This window comes from Cryptotermes secundus, unplaced genomic scaffold, assembly GCF_002891405.2.
Source record: "Cryptotermes secundus unplaced genomic scaffold, Csec_1.0 scaffold7, whole genome shotgun sequence".
Taxonomy (NCBI): Eukaryota; Metazoa; Arthropoda; class Insecta; order Blattodea; family Kalotermitidae; genus Cryptotermes; species Cryptotermes secundus.
In genome coordinates, this window is record NW_019727389.1 from 1,173,903 (window position 1) to 1,194,197 (window position 20,295).

General features: G+C 37.8%; 2 protein-coding genes across 9 annotated transcripts in view; one reads left to right on the top strand and one right to left on the bottom strand.

Annotated features, from left to right (window-relative positions):
• LOC111864603 (V-type proton ATPase subunit e-like) lies at window positions 1-7,499 on the bottom strand. Its single transcript, XM_023851967.1, has 4 exons — window positions 7,318-7,499; window positions 6,701-6,748; window positions 4,912-4,999; window positions 1-849 (listed from the first exon to the last, which is right to left on the bottom strand). The coding sequence occupies exons 1-4, from the start codon at window positions 7,413-7,415 to the stop codon at window positions 823-825; spliced, it is 261 nt and encodes an 86-aa protein (XP_023707735.1). The 5' UTR covers window positions 7,416-7,499; the 3' UTR covers window positions 1-822.
• LOC111864602 (ES1 protein homolog, mitochondrial) overlaps window positions 5,812-20,295 on the top strand; it is a 23,732-nt gene continuing 9,248 nt past the window's right edge. The window contains exons 1-5 of one of the 8 annotated variants that reach the window (XM_023851965.2): window positions 5,812-5,889; window positions 11,185-11,283; window positions 14,143-14,283; window positions 17,072-17,217; window positions 18,508-18,671. In XM_023851965.2, coding sequence (XP_023707733.1) covers window positions 5,839-5,889; window positions 11,185-11,283; window positions 14,143-14,283; window positions 17,072-17,217; window positions 18,508-18,671 — 601 coding nt within the window. In that variant the 5' untranslated portion in view covers window positions 5,812-5,838. The other 7 variants (XM_023851957.2, XM_023851962.2, XM_023851960.2 and 4 more) reach the window with 7 other exon arrangements.

Genomic DNA, 20,295 nt, shown 5'->3' on the forward strand with positions numbered 1-20,295 from the left:
GAATATTACTATACTTTTATTTTAATACCATATTTCTTAATTAATCAACATAATCACCATATTTAAAACTATAAATACTGGTAATACAACCTATCCATTCTTTTGGAAGTAAATGTACTGCACATATTATACACTATTTGCATGTGTTTGTAATACAAATTAAACAGTACATGAACTCTGAGTTACCTACTTTGATTAAAACAGTCACGCCGATTTTACTAATTAATCAATCCCTTGAGGTCCAATTACTTCCCCATATAACATCTTAACAAGTTCAACTTAATTGTGTTATTTCTGTGACATCAAACTTCATTTAACCTTGGTCTACAAAGCTATTTTCAGAATATTTGATAGTTTGATTTAGAATCCCCTCCCTTAATGTATGACACATTACAACATCCAACTTCAGTTTATTTTGCCTGAATTTTTTTAAATTGGCAAATTCAGATGGAAATATAACTTTTGGAATGTTGGAATGGGTCTGACAGAGGACCTGAAAAGATTGAAGGTTTTCTTTGTTACACAAAATTTACATGGAAGTACTTCAAAGTTAATACAAAAAAAAATCTTACTATGGATACAGTTTGTCTGTTGGTTTGTGACAATAATACAAAGGATGAATTCTTTTTCACAAATAGATGTACAACAGGAGTATAACAAAATTAATATAGAAAATAATCTTACTATGGATACATATATTTGACTGTTTACAATGCATAATACAAGATGACTTTTATTCACAAATACATGTACATATCTAACATACACACGGAGTGTGGAATGATGCCTGCTTTTCTGCACTGCATACCTCAGCATTCATTATCAGTTTGGGGTTTGGATTGGATTTCCCTGTGGGGTAAAAAAGAAGGAAAGTTAATAACATTATTACAACACAATAACCCAAGAACTTGAATTTCCTCAGACAGTTAACAAATTCTGTAATGACCCTGAAGTTTATAAATATCCCCTACGATTGGAGTATGGGACCTGAGGAATGGGTGGCTTCCACTATTACTTCTGAAAATATATCAGCTGTTCATAATAAAAATATAAGAAACATAGCATAAAATCTCATGTAACACACAGCATTTAATACATTCAAATCTGAGGGTTATTCAGATGAAACCCTTTCAGGGACTTCTGGGTGAAGGTGATCACTGATTATAGTCTCAATGGGTGCTGAGGTAGGAATCCCACTGTCACACCAACCAATGGATCCCTTCCACAAGAAACTCACTGGGACACTGCTCGAACCACTGCTTTACTGCAGCCTTGACACCTTTGCTCATACTTAACCTGTCATGGCTGAATATGTGAAAGGTTTCAGTTGATCAACTCTCACAAATAATTGTAATCTGTATTTTCAATAAGCCATTATGTAATACAGCACTTTTTTCTTTCCTTTTTTTATCATACAAAATGTAATGGGTCTGTTATCTTCAGAGTAATCTTCACTTCACTATGTCTTGATTTCCATAACCTTTCTATATGGTTTACAATGAAAATCACGATGGCATGTGGCAGGATTCAGTGAAGGCCCAAGTTTTCTTTTCTTAAGAATCAACACTTTACAGCCCAGTAACAAGAGCATTTACTGGGGTGTAACAGGGGAAAAATTTGTATTCCTTAAAAGTTCACTGCACTTGTGACTATTAACAAAAAGCAGTATAAATATTAAAAGTAACATTTAAAATACTTTACGGTATTTGTATGATAGGATTACTCTGACTGTACCTTCATCTCTTTCCATTTCCTTCCTATCTCCTTACCTAGTATCACTCACTCATGGAGCTAAGCCCTTCTTGAGAAGCTGCCAAGTGTGCAGCTACTCAAGAACTTCCCAGCATTTTATGGAACCCAAAGGTTCATTACTGTGTTCACAAGAGCCCTCCACTGGTCCCTACACTGAGCCAGATCAATCCAATCTATACCATCCCATTCTATCTCTCTAAGATCCATTTTAATATTGTCCACCCACCTATGCCTTGGTCTTCCAAGTGGTCTCTTTCCCTCTGGCTTTCCCACCAATATCCTATATGCATTCCTGTTCTTACCCATTCATTATGCATGCCCTGCCAATCTCATCCTCCTTGACTTGATCATTCTAATTATACTTGGAGAACAGTACAAGTTACGAATCTCCTCGTTATGCAGTTTTCTCCAACCTCCCATCACTTCATCTCTCCTCAGTCCAAATATTCTCTACACCCTGTTCTCAAACACCCTCAGTCTATGTTCCTCCCTTAATGTCAGAGACCAAGTTTCATGCCCATACAGAACCACAGGGAAAGTTATAGTTTTGTATATTCTAATTCTTATGTTTTGGACAGCAGACGAGAAGACAAAAGATTCTTGACTGAATGGTAGCAGGCATTAACCATGTTCAAGCTCATCTTAATTTCCTCCTGAATCAGGTTTTCATTTGTTATCGTTGTTCCCAAATATCTGAACTGTGCCACATTTTCAAAACATCTGTTACCTATCTTCATGTCATGATTTTGCCTTGCATTTTGGTGATGAGACAGCAACATATACTTAGTTTTCTCTGTGTTTAACTCTAGATGAACCTTCTTACTTGCGTCAATTAAAAGTCTGTGTGTTTTCCATTATGGTATCTACATTATCACCCAGTAAATTCACATCACTGGCATAGGCCAACAGCTGACGTTTCCCGTTTAATTTCAGTCCCACCTGGTTTTCCTGGACGTTCCTAATGGCATATTCTAAAGCAAAGTTGAAAAGCAGTGGCAGAAAGTATCTCCTTGTTTTAGACCATTCTGGATAGGAAAATTATCAGACAAATGGTTACCTATATGGACTTTACTATATGATTCATTTAAACACATTTTAATCAGCATTACTAGTTTCATGGGTATCCCAAACTCTATCAGAATACTGTACAATACTTCCCTCATAACTGAATCATAGGCTTTCTTGAAGTCTACAAATAGCTGATGTACTGTCTCACTGTACTCCAATTTTTTTCTCCAGTATCTGACAAATGCTAAAGATCTGATTTGTAGTTGATCTGTTATGTCAAAACCCACACTGCTGATCCCAAATAATTTCATCCATTTATGGACTTAACCTTGAGAAAAGGATACTGGATAAAATTTTGTATGAAGTTGATAGCAGTGATATCCCCCGATAATTACTACAGTCAGTTTTATCACCCTGCTTGTGAACTAGTACAATAATAGACTTCTTCCTCTGATCAGGCAATTCTTCCTTATTCCAAACAGAATTAATTAGCTTATGGCTCTTACAACATAATATTTCGCCTCCTGCTTGAATAAGTTCTGACAGAATTTGATCACTACCAGGCAATTCATACTTTTTCAATTTTGAAATAGCAATTTCAACCTCAAAAGGGCTAGATCAGGTACTAATGGCCCAGCTGTATGTATTTATATCAACCTTACATCACTGACCCTATGTACATTCAGTAACTGAGAGTATTAGTTCTTCCACCTATTCAAATTTTGTGGGAATCTGCAAGCAGATTACCATTCTCATCCTTCACTAAGTTACTTCTAGGTTGGTAACCCCTCTTAAAAGTAATTTATTCCTCTATACAGGTCTCTAATGTTCTTGTTCTTACTGCTGAGTATGAGGGGTGAGCCATAAAAACCGGCCCTCGCACTGGGACCTTCAAAGATCTATTGTGCTTTTGTTCTTACTGTTCATTGCAAGCTCACCAATTTTGTCTTTCAGATATTCCCTCTTCTTATTCATGAAATGCCTGCTGCTTTCACATCTTATATTGTTCAGATTATCCCCATTTATTTTGCTTGGATCCTGTAACCATTGCAGTTTGGCTTGTTTTCTTTGGTCTAATAATTCTGAGTATCCTTCATTGAACCATGGCTGATGCTTCTTCAGTTCATAATAACCTGGACTCTCTTTGGCAGAAATTTTCATATCTTCTCTAACAGTTTCCGAAGCATGCATGCATGCGTGTGTGTGTGTGTGTGTGTGTCACAGTAGATTCTGGCCTGTGTAACTCAGTGATAGCGCTGTAATTATAGAGAGGTCGTAAGCAAAGTGTTAACAAATGCAATCATCTGAATTAAAACCCATCATTTTTGTCACACATACCAACTATATGTGAGAGTACTTTTGATGTAACAAAGTTTACTACTCTAACTCCATTATCATTACTAATTTCATTCAAACTCTCATTCCCCATCGTTGGTTTGAAAATGTCTTCCCTGCCTACCTTGGCATTGAAACCTCCTAACAAAATACCTTGTATACTAGTAAAAGGTAAAGCTGTCTCTGTAACAGGACATGACGGCCCATAGGGTTGTGAGACATTGAGGCTCCAACATTTTCTAGACAATCGGTTTACAGATGGTGGTAAGGTTGTCAGTCTTATGTGCCGGCCACCCCTACTCCTCCAGGAAGATTACTGGTACTCATTTCTGTTAGAGACTGAGTCAACCCCAGGGCCATAGTGAGACTGGAAGGATTAGGTAAATTGGGGGGGGGAATCTATCTCATCGAGACTTGAACCCACATCCTCGTGGCTTGTACCATAGCACTTCTAATTTAAAATATTGTACAGTATTTGTATGATAGGATTACTTTGACTGTTCCCTCATCTCTGCCATTTCCTTTCCATCTCCTTACTTTGTATATTTATGGCATAACATGGCTTTGTCTGTCTCACTCTTTAATCACTGTGAAAAAAACATTTTAAGAGAAAGTCAGTATTGATTAAAAGAGAGACTAGACAGAGCATATGCAATTGTAAAACATACTTCTCGAATTTACCTTCTGCACTTGAGCAACTCTTCTGCATTTGACACTTTACAGCTCTAAATGTCATGCAAACTCTCCCACTTGTTTCTAACTATGGAATGGAGAGAACTTATCTTTAGTACTGCTTGTGCTCTGAATTTAACTTACCCACTCTCTTGCCATTAACAATATTGTCTTATTCGACAGCTTTGGTCCTATCAAAGGGTTCATCTGTGACAAGTAGCAACACAACCAACTGCAAAATAAAGCAACAGAACCACTTTACTAGAACAACATTATCATACACCTTCCATGTACTTGAGTCTCTTTAGCATACATGATTTGACCAACTGCCAAACTCACCATAAAATCTATGTTTCTTACAGATTCCTACTGTATAATGTAAACTGCTTAAAGTTAATCTACAATAACTGAACCACCACTCTGCCTTGCGAGGAAAATTGAGCTACTTGAAAGGAAAAGTAGCAGCTCTGGTATAGAAAACGGAAATTAACGGCTGTGGTGATTCGTTGCGCTGACCATGTGACACCCTCTATCTACTAAAGTTGGCACTAACTTTGCTGACAAGCAGTGGCTGCTCAGTCAGTATAGTTCGCTTCCAGACTAAAGCCACGGAATTTGTTTGTTTGTAATCTAACCTAACATGCCTCCAAATCTGATTTGCTTCAGAAACATAGAAATATGTGCAAATGAAAAAGAAGCATTTGGAAAAATATTTTAGAAATGTCACACTACTTCTACTGTCCTAAGCCCACCTCCCCCAATCTCCTCATTCTATGCAGCAATACTCATATCATACTTCCAACATAACAATGAGGACATCAGTGAAAACTTTTCAAGGGAACTGTGAACCAAAAAAAAAAAAGAGAGAGAGAGATCCAGCCATGCTTCCTAAAGTTGTGGCACTGCTAGACTATGTTTGAGGAGAAAAAATTACAGCAGTGTATAAGAACTTGCGGCTGCTGAAGAAGGATTCAGCTGTGAAGTTACTTAGTTATAAGAACTTATAAATGTTGTGATGGTTCAGTTTTAGACAGGTATCTGCAAGTACTCAGAATAACTACACCAAAACATATGTTGGTGAAAGAGACACATGTAACCGATCACATCATGAAGATATACCAGGTAACCACTTCAGTGTTTTTATTACTCATTCTATTGCATGCTCTGTAATATACAAATACCCTGCCTCTATACAGCTTACATATAAGTAAATTGTAAACTTAAACAAGAAGTTCTGGGAAGAACTAATTGCTTAATATCCATTCGCTACATATTCAGTATTTGATATGACACAGATCACATGGGAAACACCACGTGAAACAGTTCTTCTATTCATTGCCACAGGAACATGTTTTTCTACCAATGGCCCAACAATGTTTTTACCAAGCCATTGCCTACCAACACTGGGAGATACACACATGGCAAGGCAAGTCAGTAACTGACTTGTCCTATATCATGTAACAATGATCTATAGAGATGAAATAAATAAATAAGCCTCCTTTTTGTTTTGAAAACAAGGAAAGTAGGCCAATTAAACTGTTTAATTGTTTTAGAGTGTTTTCATTGAATCTCATCAGTTTACCCAGTCCTGGCAATTTTAATGAATTCTGAAGATATAAACATCAGAAATGAGATTTACTCCTCACTGTTTCTGCGTGTTCATTCTTTACTGAATTACAGAAATTCTAACAATGTTTCAACTGTAATGAAACAAAATTGTTTTGTGATGATTTGATATGAAATATATGCATATACATTGACTCTTTGCAGTTTGCTACTTCTATGGGACTGTTTCCTAGATCAGTAAACGAAATATGGGAATCATTTCCCAGATCTAATGGGCAAACCCATTTCTAATGGAGAACAACAAAATACTATGAAGATAACCTAAATGTCTATGAATGTCCCACAATCTTTGTAGAAAATTACTTACAATAACCAACATGTTGCTGCTGTTAGCATTAAAACCACTTGTAGGATCCTGTGAAAAAGGAAACAAAACAGATTCATTTTGATGCACAAGAATTCCTCAAAAGTATACTGAATGTAAACACAGCATATACCAATAACTCAGAAATGGTTATTGGATGAAAGATGATTCAGACCGAAAGTCCTGGGGCGCAAGGAGGCCTCAGACCCCCAAATCGTAAAAAGATGAACATAATGAGAGCACACTTCAGATTATTGATAGATGAAGTGAGGGTCAAACTTTACTTATTCAAACGACTGCAACACAAATTTTTGTTATCTGCCAGGCCTCAAGTCAGGGTCAAATGCTTATTTACTATTATTTACTGAAGCTGATGTCAAAATACTTATTTTGACCGCAAGCATATCAGGTTTGGTTATAGCGCAGTGAAACAGTTGTGACTTAATACTGCCTTATTACATAAGTCACATCTCTGTTCTACTGAGTGCAAGAGCACAAAATCTGGTTTTATATGTATATATAAATAATACACCTTTATAATTTATTTCCTGACTTAGAATATACACCCCTGGGGACAAGAATCACATTTCAACAATAGCACACAACTTTTATACACACACCCTCTATTTGGTCCTTTCGGTACGACAAATGGTAGCACTATACCAACAACTACCCACAAGGCAGTAAAGACTATAACCGGAGCAAGTGCAAACCCCATTATTATCCTACTTCTTAACCTTCTTAACCTTCTACGCTGAAGTAGACTTACAACCTAGCAACCACCAACAATCACATGATCGTGAACACAGATTACTATGTAATCTGTTACACATTACACATAGTGACATCTAAGAGCGGTGATAGGAACGACGAGTCTTAACCCACAAGGGTTTGGCTAAATCGTGTGGTGCCAAATTGTCGATGGAGAGTGTGTTCATTGTTTCTCCGAACACTAATGTTCACTGTTACCACTGAACTATAGCTAAAGACCTGGAACGAATATGCCGAATGACGAAGGCCCAAGTTATACAGAGAACACACGGCGAAATACAGAAGTAGTTGTACTCGTTGTACCGTAAGTAGGTGATAGGTTAATTCTGTCGTATGTTGGGTATGTTAGAGAATGACTTTAAAATTTTACCATCCTCATTGTGTTCTATAATTTTGCGGTCTGCTTGCATTGTGTTATGCAGCGTAAGATAAAGTGAGAACGTATCAAGGTGAAAAATATAACAATCAAATTATATCAAGTATTTATCAGATTAATTTGCTATCCAAAACGCAAGGATTTACGTATGTGAAACTATAATTTTACCTATTGTAGACTAAGAATATTTGAGAAAAGGATGCTGAGTATAATATTTGGACCGAAGGATGAAGTGACAGGAAAGTGGAGAAATTTTCTTTGAGAACTTCTTAATGTGTTTCTTCGCCAGTTATTAACAAAATGATAAAGCGAAGGAGAATCAGATGGGTGGGACATGTAGCACGCATTATAGAGATGAGAAACTATAAAACGAATCCGAAAAATTATAAGGAAAGTGACGGCTTGGAGGATCTGGTTGTAGATCAGAGGATATTGTTAAAGTAGTTCTTAAAGAAGAAGGATGGGAGGGAGCGGACAGATTTCATCTCGCTCAGGATAGGGATGAGTATCTGGCTGTTGTGAATGTGGAAATGAACCTTCAGTGGGGAATTTTTTTAATGGTTTAGAGATCATTTTACTTCCTAAGAATGATTTGGCACCATGTATTAATTTGGTTAGGTTGTCATATTACAGAAGTTATTTTCTGCTGTATATACACTAATTATGGAACCAGCCCGGCTGTCTGCCCAATGGGTACCGTGGTTATATAGGAGCCAAGGTGTGTTGTGCCAAGATTAATGTGTGGAGGAGTACCTCCACTCCCACATGGCTTCATGGCATACTGCTTAGTTAAGCACTGGGAAAACTTTTCCATTTACATTTATGGAAGTTATAGCCGTATGCATTGCTTGAGTTCTTTTTAGTTAGTTCACTTATAAATCAAAGAGGGAGGCTCACATATACTAACTGTCAGTATTGGTGGAGTGCAGCCAAATTCTGGTATACCAGATTCCTACTAAACCACATTGAACAATCCATGTAAGTTCTAGCAGTTGAATTTTAAAAGTTTCAATAGCTCCGGAAAACACAGTATTTATGTGTATCAGCATTGCCAACTGAAGAAAAATGCATAATCAGACCTCCTGGGAATGTATGGCCCTTGCATGAAAATTCTTTGATAAAAGCATTTTTTTTCTCATAATTTTAATTCTTTTAATAGGTGTACTTTCCTTCAGTCAAATTGCAGTAGCTGCAATCACACTGAATTTGTTTGACTGATGAGAATTCATGTCTGATGCTTTCTTGAATGGCAGAGGAAAGATTTTTAGGAATAGGGTACCCCCCAAAGAAGTCCTTGGTATTTTGATATTTGCAAATTTGTTTACTGAAAAATATATTTGATAGTAATTGTGTTAGTACTTAGGGAACAAACCACAAATAAAAAACATCTTTTTATGAAGGAATTACCAGTTTTACCACAATTTTGGAAATAATTTTTGGAAGATTATGAGACATTCAGTATTCCTGGTGATATAAAGACCAGAATTGATAAGGAATGGTGTAGCTAATAGGGAGAGGAGTATAGAAAATAATGAAGACATCTAGTTTACACAAATGATGAAGACATGAGACTGAAGAAAATGTAGAGGCACTAACACAGAATGAATTGGTTCCTTCTCCATCTTAGAAGTGTGCCTATTTATGTATAAGCACAAAAAGAAAAATCCATGAACAGGAAAGTAGACTTGACAAAGTCTTCTTACACATGCTGCTATTAGGTCACTGAGTTTGAATTGTACATGTAATTACTAGACCTAACATGAAGTGAAATCCATCTGTAGCTTAACCTCACATAAATGAGAAGTGTGTACAGAAATGCTGAAGGTGAGTACTGGGAGAGGGAATTTGTATGGAAGTTTAGGATCAGAATCGGGATAAGGGTAATCATTTGTACTGATAAATGTATACTCTACATGAGAATGAATATGTTAATGAAGAATCATTGTTAAATAATAAGAGGGACGACATGAACCAGCTTGGTTTATGAATTCCAATAGAATCTTAACAAACTAACTAAAAATATTTTAATGTATTGGAACAGCTGCTGTAGTTGTAAAGACTTTAGATTTTACAGCCAATTGTATATTATTTATATTGTATGTATATATTTTAACTTTTAGAACATTTACTGTAGTAGTGGCTTCTAACAGTATTGATGTAAAGGTGTCCCTCTGAAGATGGTCTCTGAAGACCGATACATGTAAGGGCATGAATAATTGAAATAAGAAACTCTTAACCAGTCACACTGGACAGAACTATTTAACTTTTTCTTAATCCTTACAATTAATATGTTGCTGGACATTATCCATCATCTTGTCTGTTCTTAAAAAAACGTAGAGTTTCTNGATCTTATTTTTTTTTAATCCTGTTCTTTGATTATATAGTTCTGTTCAAAACATACTATTGATGAGCTGAATTCTCGCACTGAATTGCTGGTAACAATCACACTTCAAGGAAGTGCTGCAAATGTGTAGAAACAAACAGCACTATTTAGTCTGTTCCAAGGTTTTTGTTTGGGCCAAGCCAGAGCTCAGGTGGTTAGTTGCTAGCTTCCCACCACAGTGGACCAGGTTTGAGCCCAGATCAAGATCAGGTCATGTGGGATTTGTGGTGGACTAAGTGGCACTGGGGTAGGTTTTCTCCAAGTTTGAATGTGAATTTATTTACATTCCATAAATCCAAGTATAGGCTGAGAGCATAGGATATGGAACAAGTCAAGTACAAATACATAATATATGTACTTCGGTTTCCTCTGCCAATTGTCATTTCACTGACTGTGGCACTCTCATTGTCACCTGTCATCCAGGGCTGGTACAATTGGCCAAATAGTGGCCGATGTACCAAGTGGACTCCAAGAAACTAAAAAAAAAGAAGAGGGGGCTGTTTTTGAGAGAGTGCAACATTACTTTTGTTCCCCAGACTGGCACTGATATGGTTCAAATGCTGTATGGACAATAAAGGCAGTTTGAAAATGGGGTGTTTTATATCTTCAGTTTTGAGGATCATTAACCCATAAACATATTATTTGAGTGTGATTACCCAGTATTTATATAGAATTATGTCATATGTTTTTAATAAATGCAAACTTTTTTTTTTAATTTTCTATGAGTAGACAGCATTTGATGTCTGGGAAGTAAAGTCAGCCACTGACATTTCACCCCAGTTAAAGTAACTCATGTCACTTGATGGGAGGGGTGTTGGTAACCATGAGAATGCCTCTCCACATGGTTGTCATTTATTTTAAAACTGACTTCTAATATGTTTGCTCATACTGATACAAGATATCAGATTTGCAAATGGTCTGTGGCAGAGGAAAGTAATTGTTTTTTCTGTGTTTCAGGTGCATAGAACAATGTTGCGTCGTTTGTCAATTTCTGTAGTGAAATGCTACCATGTACAAACTGCATCATATTCATCGCATGCTCCAAAAGTGGCTGTGGTGTGTATTACATTTATCACATTCTTTGACTGGTATTTTACAAGTATTTTAGAGCTCTTAGTTGCATTATATGTTGCCAGACTGAAGTGTTTTCAACTGTTTTTGTGATTTACTATATGACTATAAAAAGTAAGCTTTAAAGCCACTGCCTTTTATTGCACTGTATTAATGGACTACCTTAAAAATTATTTCTGTGCAGTACATCCATAGCTAACTGGAAATTTAATGTTCTCCTTAATTTTCATGCCCTGTGTGATATGTAACTTGGGTTTATGGGCTTCAGCAGCATCACATGTTGAAACTGTATCAACATTTTGGCATACATTGCAGTCACTATCTTCAGAATGAGCATGCAGTAGAAGGGAGATCTTTCAACATGGGATTAAGGTTTCTGGGTGGGGTGCTATTTCATTCAAAGAGGCCATGTAATTGGGGCTGAAAGTAGGAATAAATGGTGTGTGATTAATTCCAAATCAGTATTTTTATAACAAGATTGCTGTATATCCAGTGCCTGGAGACCCCATAATTGCCATTCCCAACAGAAATACCTGTAGAAACAACTTCCAGAACTTGCTCTATAAAAAGGTAAAAGGTAAAGCTATCCCTGAAACAGGCTCTGGAAGCACATAGGGTTGTGATGTCAAGGCTCCCACATTTTCTAGACAGTTGGCTCACAGATGGCAGTAAGGTTGTCAGCCCTACACATCTGCCAGTCTTTACCCCACCAGGAAAATTCCAGGTACTCATTTCTATTAGCGGCTGAGTCGACCCCAGGGCTATAGTGTGGCTAAAAGGATTGGGTTAATTGAAAAAATCCACCTTATCTGGGACGCGAACTGGCAACCTTCTGGCTTGTATCGTAGTGCCTCAGTCAGCTACATCAGAATCACAAAACCCTGAAAGCTGAATTTTCTTAGCTGAAAATTTGTTAGGCTACCTCTGCAGCCTGATTGTATTTATCAAAGAGGAATATTGTTATAGCTGTGTTTGTATACTTTTAGGTAGTGATTTTTCAATGATGGGTTCATTTTTACATTTTATATAACATTTGTGGATATACATACATTATACTCACATAAAGGCTGTTGAAGTTATAGTGGGAAATTATTAAAAACAAACTTTATCAAAAATACCTAACCCCAGTAACTTGAAGAGTTCTACAAAGGCATTTATGCTAAGATGCTGCCATTGATAGATTAGAATAACAGTGTGCATCAACTGGTTCTGCTGTTGAGAGGAAATGTTTCAGCAAAGGCAGAAGCCATGGAGCAAGGAGGGTGAGGAATCTCTGGCTTTGGGAGTATTACCAGGCAGCATCTGATGAAGACATAGCAGACTGAGAAGACTTAATGTGTGGTGTAGTGATTCATTACGTGTGTAGATCAGTGACACTCTTAATAGTTAATTATCATTATGAGTTTCAAGAGTCCATTAACTCCATTTACCAATCCAAACCTTGTGTCTGGTCACTTAACATATGAAATTACTTGTCCAAAATCCACTATGATAAAATGACTGTAAATAATACATTGTTTCACCAACATGCTGTGATCGAATTTCTCACAAAGGAGAACACTTTTGCTGTGCAGACATCCTTGGTGAACTTTGTCATGTCTGTGGAGATTCCCACATGGATACCATCAGTGTATGGTATTGGGAGCAACACTTATGGCAGTAGGGACATTGCCAATTTGCATTACTGGTGAAGAAAGCTGGTTCTACAATTTTCAGCCCGAAGAAAAAAACACTGGAATGGAATCACACTCTGTCTCTGGAGGAGGAGGAGGTCAGAACTGTAACATCTGGAAAAATTGTGGGAAAATTTTCTGGAATGCCAGTGGGTACATACTGGTTGATTTCCTGCCCAGAGAGGCAACTGTCAGTGCAATTTGCTATGTTCAGACACTCCAGAAACTGTGACATGGACTCTGTGATAAGCGCATGACGAGAAGATTTATCATTCTTTAACATGATAATGCATGCCCTCACGCTTCACACCTGACACTGGGGAGAAACTGAAAAAATTGACTGGGATGTGCTCGCCCATTCTCCCTACAGTCCAGACTTTACCACTTTGGACTACCACCTGTTTGGACCCTGAAAACATCACGTGGGGGGCCAGCACTATGGAAACAACAAGGCAGTTCGGCATATTGTGCTTACACAGTTGCAAAATACTGAAATGGTCTTCTATCACAGTGACATATTCATGCCCATGTAGTGCTAGTGGAAATATCTGGATTGTTCTGGAATGTTGGTGGGGCAACTCTAGTAACAGACAACATTTGTTTTTCTACATGTATCTTTGCTTTAATATGAAATAAATGTGTTCATAACTTTTGGTATGCCATCTTCTGCTGCTCTTCATAACAACTTTCTAACTCACATAACAGAATGCTGGCAGAACAGCAGGCCTTAGCCTTTTGTGCTTGTATGTCTTATATTTAAACACATTTTTCGTCTTTACCCCACAGTGCCATGTTGCTGTTTGGCTACCAGGTCATATCTAAGAATATTTTGCATTAGAAGCAAAGTGGAAAATGAGTATTTGTGATTTTTGAGTACCTTAATTTTCATTTATCTGTACTGAAGCATCCTGATGCATTTTAATTCAGATAATACTGTGTCTCTATCTCTTGCTCAAGACTTCAGTGATACACAAAGGCTGTATCATTTTGTTGTATCATTCACACTGTCACTAGTTACAACATATGTATACTGATGGTTTGAATTGCTAAATAAATTCAGACAGCCCTAGTGCAGAGGACAGAAATACAGTACTGTTTGACCCTCAGTTTCATTTAATTTGTGTTGCTGGACTTGTGCGGTTCATTCTGAAGTCTGCTGTTTTACATGCAGGTTCTCTCAGGCTCTGGAGTGTATGATGGCAGTGAAATTCATGAGGCATCTTCTATACTGGTGCATTTAACAAGAGAGGGAGCAGTTCCACAATGTTATGCACCAGATATCCTACAGATGCATGTTATAAACCACAGAAAGGTACATTATAATTCATTGACTATACATTACTAAAATTCTTGGTACCTAACAAATAAAANAGGAGGTCAGAACTGTAACATCTGGAAAAATTGTGGGAAAATTTTCTGGAATGCCAGTGGGTACATACTGGTTGATTTCCTGCCCAGAGAGGCAACTGTCAGTGCAATTTGCTATGTTCAGACACTCCAGAAACTGTGACATGGACTCTGTGATAAGCGCATGACGAGAAGTTTTATCATTCTTTAACATGATAATGCATGCCCTCACGCTTCACACCTGACACTGGGGAGAAACTGAAAAAATTCAGTGGGATGTGTTCGCCCATTCTCCCTACAGCCCAGACTTTACCACTTTGGACTACCACCTGTTTGGACCCTGAAAACATCACGTGGGGGGCCAGCACTATGGAAACAACAAGGCAGTTCGGCATATTGTGCTTACACAGTTGCAAAATACTGAAATGGTCTTCTATCACAGTGACATATTCATGCCCATGTAGTGCTAGTGGAAATATCTGGATTGTTCTGGAATGTTGGTGGGGCAACTCTAGTAACAGACAACATTTGTTTTTCTACATGTATCTTTGCTTTAATATGAAATAAATGTGTTCATAACTTTTGGTATGCCATCTTCTGCTGCTCTTCATAACAACTTTCTAACTCACATAACAGAATGCTGGCAGAACAGCAGCCCTTAGCCTTTTGTGCTTGTATGTCTTATATTTAAACACATTTTTCGTCTTTACCCCACAGTGCCATGTTGCTGTTTGGCTACCAGGTCATATCTAAGAATATTTTGCATTAGAAACAAAGTGGAAAATGAGTATTTGTGATTTTTGAGTACCTTAATTTTCATTTATCTGTACTGAAGCATCCTGATGCATTTTAATTCAGATAATACTGTGTCTCTATCTCTTGCTCAAGACTTCAGTGATACACAAAGGCATTTGATACATTTTGTTGTATCATTCACACTGTCACTAGTTACAACATATGTATACTGATGGTTTGAATTGCTAAATAAATTCAGACAGCCTTAGTGCAGAGGACAGAAATACAGTACTGTTTGACCCTCAATTTCATTTAATTTGTGTTGCTGGACTTGTGGGGTTCATTCTGAAGTCTGCTGTTTTACATGCAGGTTCTCTCAGGCTCTGGAGTGTATGATGGCAGTGAAATTCATGAGGCATCTTCTATACTGGTGCATTTAACAAGAGAGGGAGCAGTTCCACAATGTTATGCACCAGATATCCTACAGATGCATGTTATAAACCACAGAAAGGTACATTATAATTCATTGACTATACATTACTAAAATTCTTGGTACCTAACAAATAAAAGAAGAAAAATTCTGCCTGTGCACAGTATAATATTTTTGTTGTCAGTAATAGATTTGTATGCACAGTAAATAAACATTGAGATGAACAAGGGACTGGGAAGTCCTGGGTCCACAACTTCCCTCTCAAATTGTGGGTATACTTCATATTTTAGCATGATGCAGTCCTGTAATAATTGTAGATAGTGACAATGTTGTATTTTAGCATCCTGTTGCACTGATTCTCATCCATGATATATATGTGTTGACCGTCTTCTAGTGCACACAGTCTCACGTGCCACTTCACTACATGTTTCGGCATCACTGTGCCATCCTCAGGTGTGTCACCTGCATTAACCTATTGCACTGCTCGCCATCATGTGTCGTTTATAAAATGATTTAAAATGTATATTCCTCATGTACCATAATAAAATCTATATATATTAAAATTTGTTAAGATTTATCATCCTATACGTCTCATTTCAAACTCACGCATTACATCACCCAACCACTATGGGAGTCGTTCCTCCTATATTTTGTGTATACTGTGTCTTTTGATGTTTCCTTCTTCTTTGGCTGCATGCAGGAAAGAGACCGCTAGGAAGACCTAGACATAAATGAGAGGATAATATTGTCGCGTACTGGGGCGTATATCGCGACAAATAACTTCACGCCATATTTGGTATAGCGAATTTTATTTCACATTCGCACTTACAATCACCCAAATTACAGATTTACGATTACTGCTATCTGCAGTATCACAAATAGTACACTCCAAATGCCACAATACAACTGGCTGGTTGCTGGCTAACTCGGAACTAACTCGGAGGTAGCTCGAGGACTCACTCGGCGGTAGCTCCAGGACTCACTGACTAACTGGCTGTGAATAGCCTTCGCTGCTCCTTATGTAGCCTTGATCGGACAATTGTCGTCTGGTGCCGTGTTGCTAGCCACGCTGTCCAGAGTTGTTGACTGCTGCCTAGCAACCGCGATATCCCTCGGTGACGTCACTGCTGTTGATTCGCTTTGCATAGCTACCAGGATGCGGGGTGATTACTCGCCTATTACGTGAGCGCTACGTTACCGCTACGTGCAGCTGGGGAGGTAGGGGTCAACATGTCACAATATTAAAATATAGTTTAGAGAAATAGGATGTGGTCGTGGAATGGATTTATATGGCTCAGGATAAATACCAGCGGTGGACTGCTGTGAACACAATAATGAACCTCTAGGTTCCATAAAATGTTTGGAATTTCTTGTGTGGCTGAACAACTATTGGCTTCTTAAGAATAACCCAGCTTCATTGAGTTGGCTAGTGAGTTAGTTAGTTAGATTGTTAACTTCATACAAATAAAATTCTGGGTCAACCAGACAAGAATCAGACTTGTCCAGGAAGCCACTGAATAGTTTTACAATGCTTTGGGTCTCCTGGTTTGCATACTGTTCTTAACATTTCTGCTTAATTGTATGTCAGGGTAGTCCAGAAGAGAAAGATAAGAGAAACGTGCTGGATGAGTCTGCGAGGATTGCTCGTGGTCAGGTACTGCCACTTAGTGAACTCTCATCAAGTGTGGCACAGGCTGTAGTGTTTCCTGGAGGCTTTGGAGCTGCAAAAAATTTGTAAGTATTATTGAATTTTATGTTCAGTTACCAGTGTTAATTGATTTACACTGTACACTTTTCTTGATGATGTCTTCGGCAGAGGCCAAAAGTACAACCCCACTAATTGACAAACCACAGAGGAACTGTCATAATGCCATCCTAGGTGTGTTAGAAAAATTGACAGAATCAGAAAATTGAGGCTCTGAACACCATTCAAATCACAAGCATTGCTACACAGCATACTCAACAAGGGCCAGACCAAAAATGAGGTAAAGGAATGAAAAAATTGTATATATAAAATAAATTGTCAGGGTGAAAGCAAATGTATAAGAGAGGCAGAAAGAGTGCTTCATGTCTGAATCCCCAAACATCAGTGGAACACAAAAGTAGGAGAAACATTACAGTTCAAAATAGGTGATCAATCCTAGAATGAGAATCATTGAATTTAGTAGGGTAATGCAAACCTCAGCCACAAAGAAGTAAACAGGATCACATGGAAATTGAGGAGTCATAAATCACCAAAAAACAAAAAACCCATAAGCCAACGAAGCCAAGACATTGGCTCCATATGGCCCCCTCTATTACAAAATAGGAAGTAACAGCATGAGTAACATAGAGTTAATAGCAACAACCATTCCAAGACCAGCCTGATGGTCTAGTGGTTAGCATCCTAGCCTGGTGTTCTAAGGTCCCAGGTTTGATCCAAGTTTTTCACAGTAATCTTAGAATGAAAAGATTGAAAAGGCATAATCCATACTGAAATACACAGAAATCCACATTTGTTCTTTGGATCTTGACATTCAGAATTATAACTGTTCTGAATAGCTACGATAAAATTATATCTTATGGTTTCAGTCTATATGAAAATTAACATTGTCCTGCAACTTTTTATGAGGATCACTGATATAAATCAAATCCATCTAGCTGTTCTTGAGTTTAAATATGCAGATAGAAGGACAAAAATGATGCCCTTTATGTGTGTTTATTTTATGAACAGTGTGTAAAGAACACTCACTGATTTTAAAAAATCAGTGAGTGTAATAGGTACAAATCACCTGGAAATGGAATTAGAGCCAACCCATGAAACATGATGTGTATCAATATAAAGTGTTCAGCATAATACTGTTATAATCCTCAAGCAGCTCCTTCCACGCTTAGGTAAAAATGAACAGAAAACTGAACTGTACGGAAAAGGGTTAGTTCATTTCACAGACTTGAGCCCTCATGTTTAGATTATGCCAAACACAAGGATACTTGTCTTGGAATGCACTGGTAAACATGTTAAGATAAATGTTTGTATTTTGGCAGGAGTGACTTTGCTGTGAATGGTGTATCTTGCAAGGTACATGAAGATGTTGTGAGAGTGCTGAAGGACTTCCATAAAGCTAAGAAACCAATTGGTCTGTGCTGCATTGCACCTGTGTTGGCAGCAAAGGTGTTGGGCAACGTCACAATAACACTGGGGAGGAAAGGTAAGAAACAGAATTTTATGCCATTATCCAACATTTTGAGGGGGTTTGAGTATGCCAAGGACCCTGAGAGCTATACCAGCGGTAGCGTAGCTACGGGCAGGGCCTCCCTTGCTGGACAGATCAAAGGGTAGGCATCAGACAAAGAGAGACACCGAAAACTGATATCGGAAGCAGCGTCATCAGCAGCGACTTGAAGCACAGAGCAAATGATGCTCGAGATGGTTCAAGTTCGTATAGCAACAGGCGTGACCAGAGTCAGTTGAACGGCTGTTGTACTGCAATGTGGAAAGCAAATGGAAAAACTACCACATTATCACTTTTCCTGGATACTCTCTTTCCAAAAACAGAAGATCGCATTAAGTGGAGAAACTGTTTTGGAAGAGACTGTGGACCTGTCGTCTGACAGATTACTGATGATGATGATGATCCAACAATTTGGGGACAGGTTGGTTTGTGGATTAATTATAGATGCTTTTATCAGCTGCAGTGGTTATACAACATTGAATGACAGAATGATTATATATAGTAAATTTGGAAGGATGGAGGCAAAAGTGGTCATCATCTATTTCACTGTACTACCTTGGCATTCACATAGAGGAACTGAGAAAAATCCAGAAAATCTGCAGCAATAACAAGTGGTTTGGCTGATGTTAGAACTTAAATAAAACAAAAACTCCATGGCCTGTAATCTACAAGCGAACTATACCAACCTAGCGACCGCCACTTGTTGGCGAAGTTAGTGCCAACTTTAGCAGGTAGAGGGTGTCGCGTGTTCAGTGCAATGGATCCCCATGGCCGTTAATCTTTTATAGACCAGAGCCGCTACTTTTCCATTCAAGTAGCTCCTCAATTATCCTCACGAGGCTGAGTGGACCCCATTGCAGATCCACTGCTTCTCAGAAAATGTGGTAGTGCCGGGAATCAAACTCAGGAACTGTGACCACTAGGCCGCAAAGGCAGTCTTGGAACTTAAATATGAAGTTTAAATGGTGTTTTGTAGTTGATAACAAAGGATTGGGATATTGGTGATGAAAATTGCACATTCATAAAAGAAGAAAATTGTTTATAGACTAGAAATTGTGTCTTAATTCTCATTGAAGCTCTTAAGTGAAAATACATATGGAGAGAATTAGAAAAGTTAGTCATTTGGAAACAGAATTCAGATATCTCTAGATACAAGTAAATATCTTAATGGAATGAAAAAGCAAAGTAAATTCAGGGTTTTTTTGGGGGGGGGGGGTTATAAACTTAATTTTGTGTTCTGTTTTCTGTGGTTGTAAAATGTATCATACTGTCTCCTCACATGCACACACACCCTTTCACAATGGTATACTAGGCTTATAAAGATCAATATAGAAGATATCTGAGGTTTTTATGGTGGTGAAAATTAAGATTCTGATTTTCTGAGTTATGGCAACATGTAGTTTCTTATTTGGTTATCAGTGTTTCAGAGAAACCTGCTTTCTCTGTCTTCAGGTCCTACCCTGTTGAAGATGTAGGTGGTTATTGTGTAGTTTTATAGGCATTTCCTGATTTTTTTGAGACACAATCTGCAAAACTAAACAGTATTTACTGAAACTGGAGGCAGCAAATCCTGCAGATGTCAATAACCCTATGTGAAACT

Coding starts and splice junctions, on each gene's coding strand:
- LOC111864603 (XM_023851967.1), bottom strand. CDS start 7,415: ATGGGGTTTGCACTTGCTCCGGTTATAGTCTTTACTGCCTTGTGGGTA. Junction 5,000..6,700: donor GCAGCAACATGTTGGTTATT/GTAAGTAATTTT, acceptor TTTATTTTGCAG/TTGGTTGTGTTGCTACTTGT. Junction 850..4,911: donor TGTTAATGGCAAGAGAGTGG/GTAAGTTAAATT, acceptor TTTACCCCACAG/GGAAATCCAATCCAAACCCC.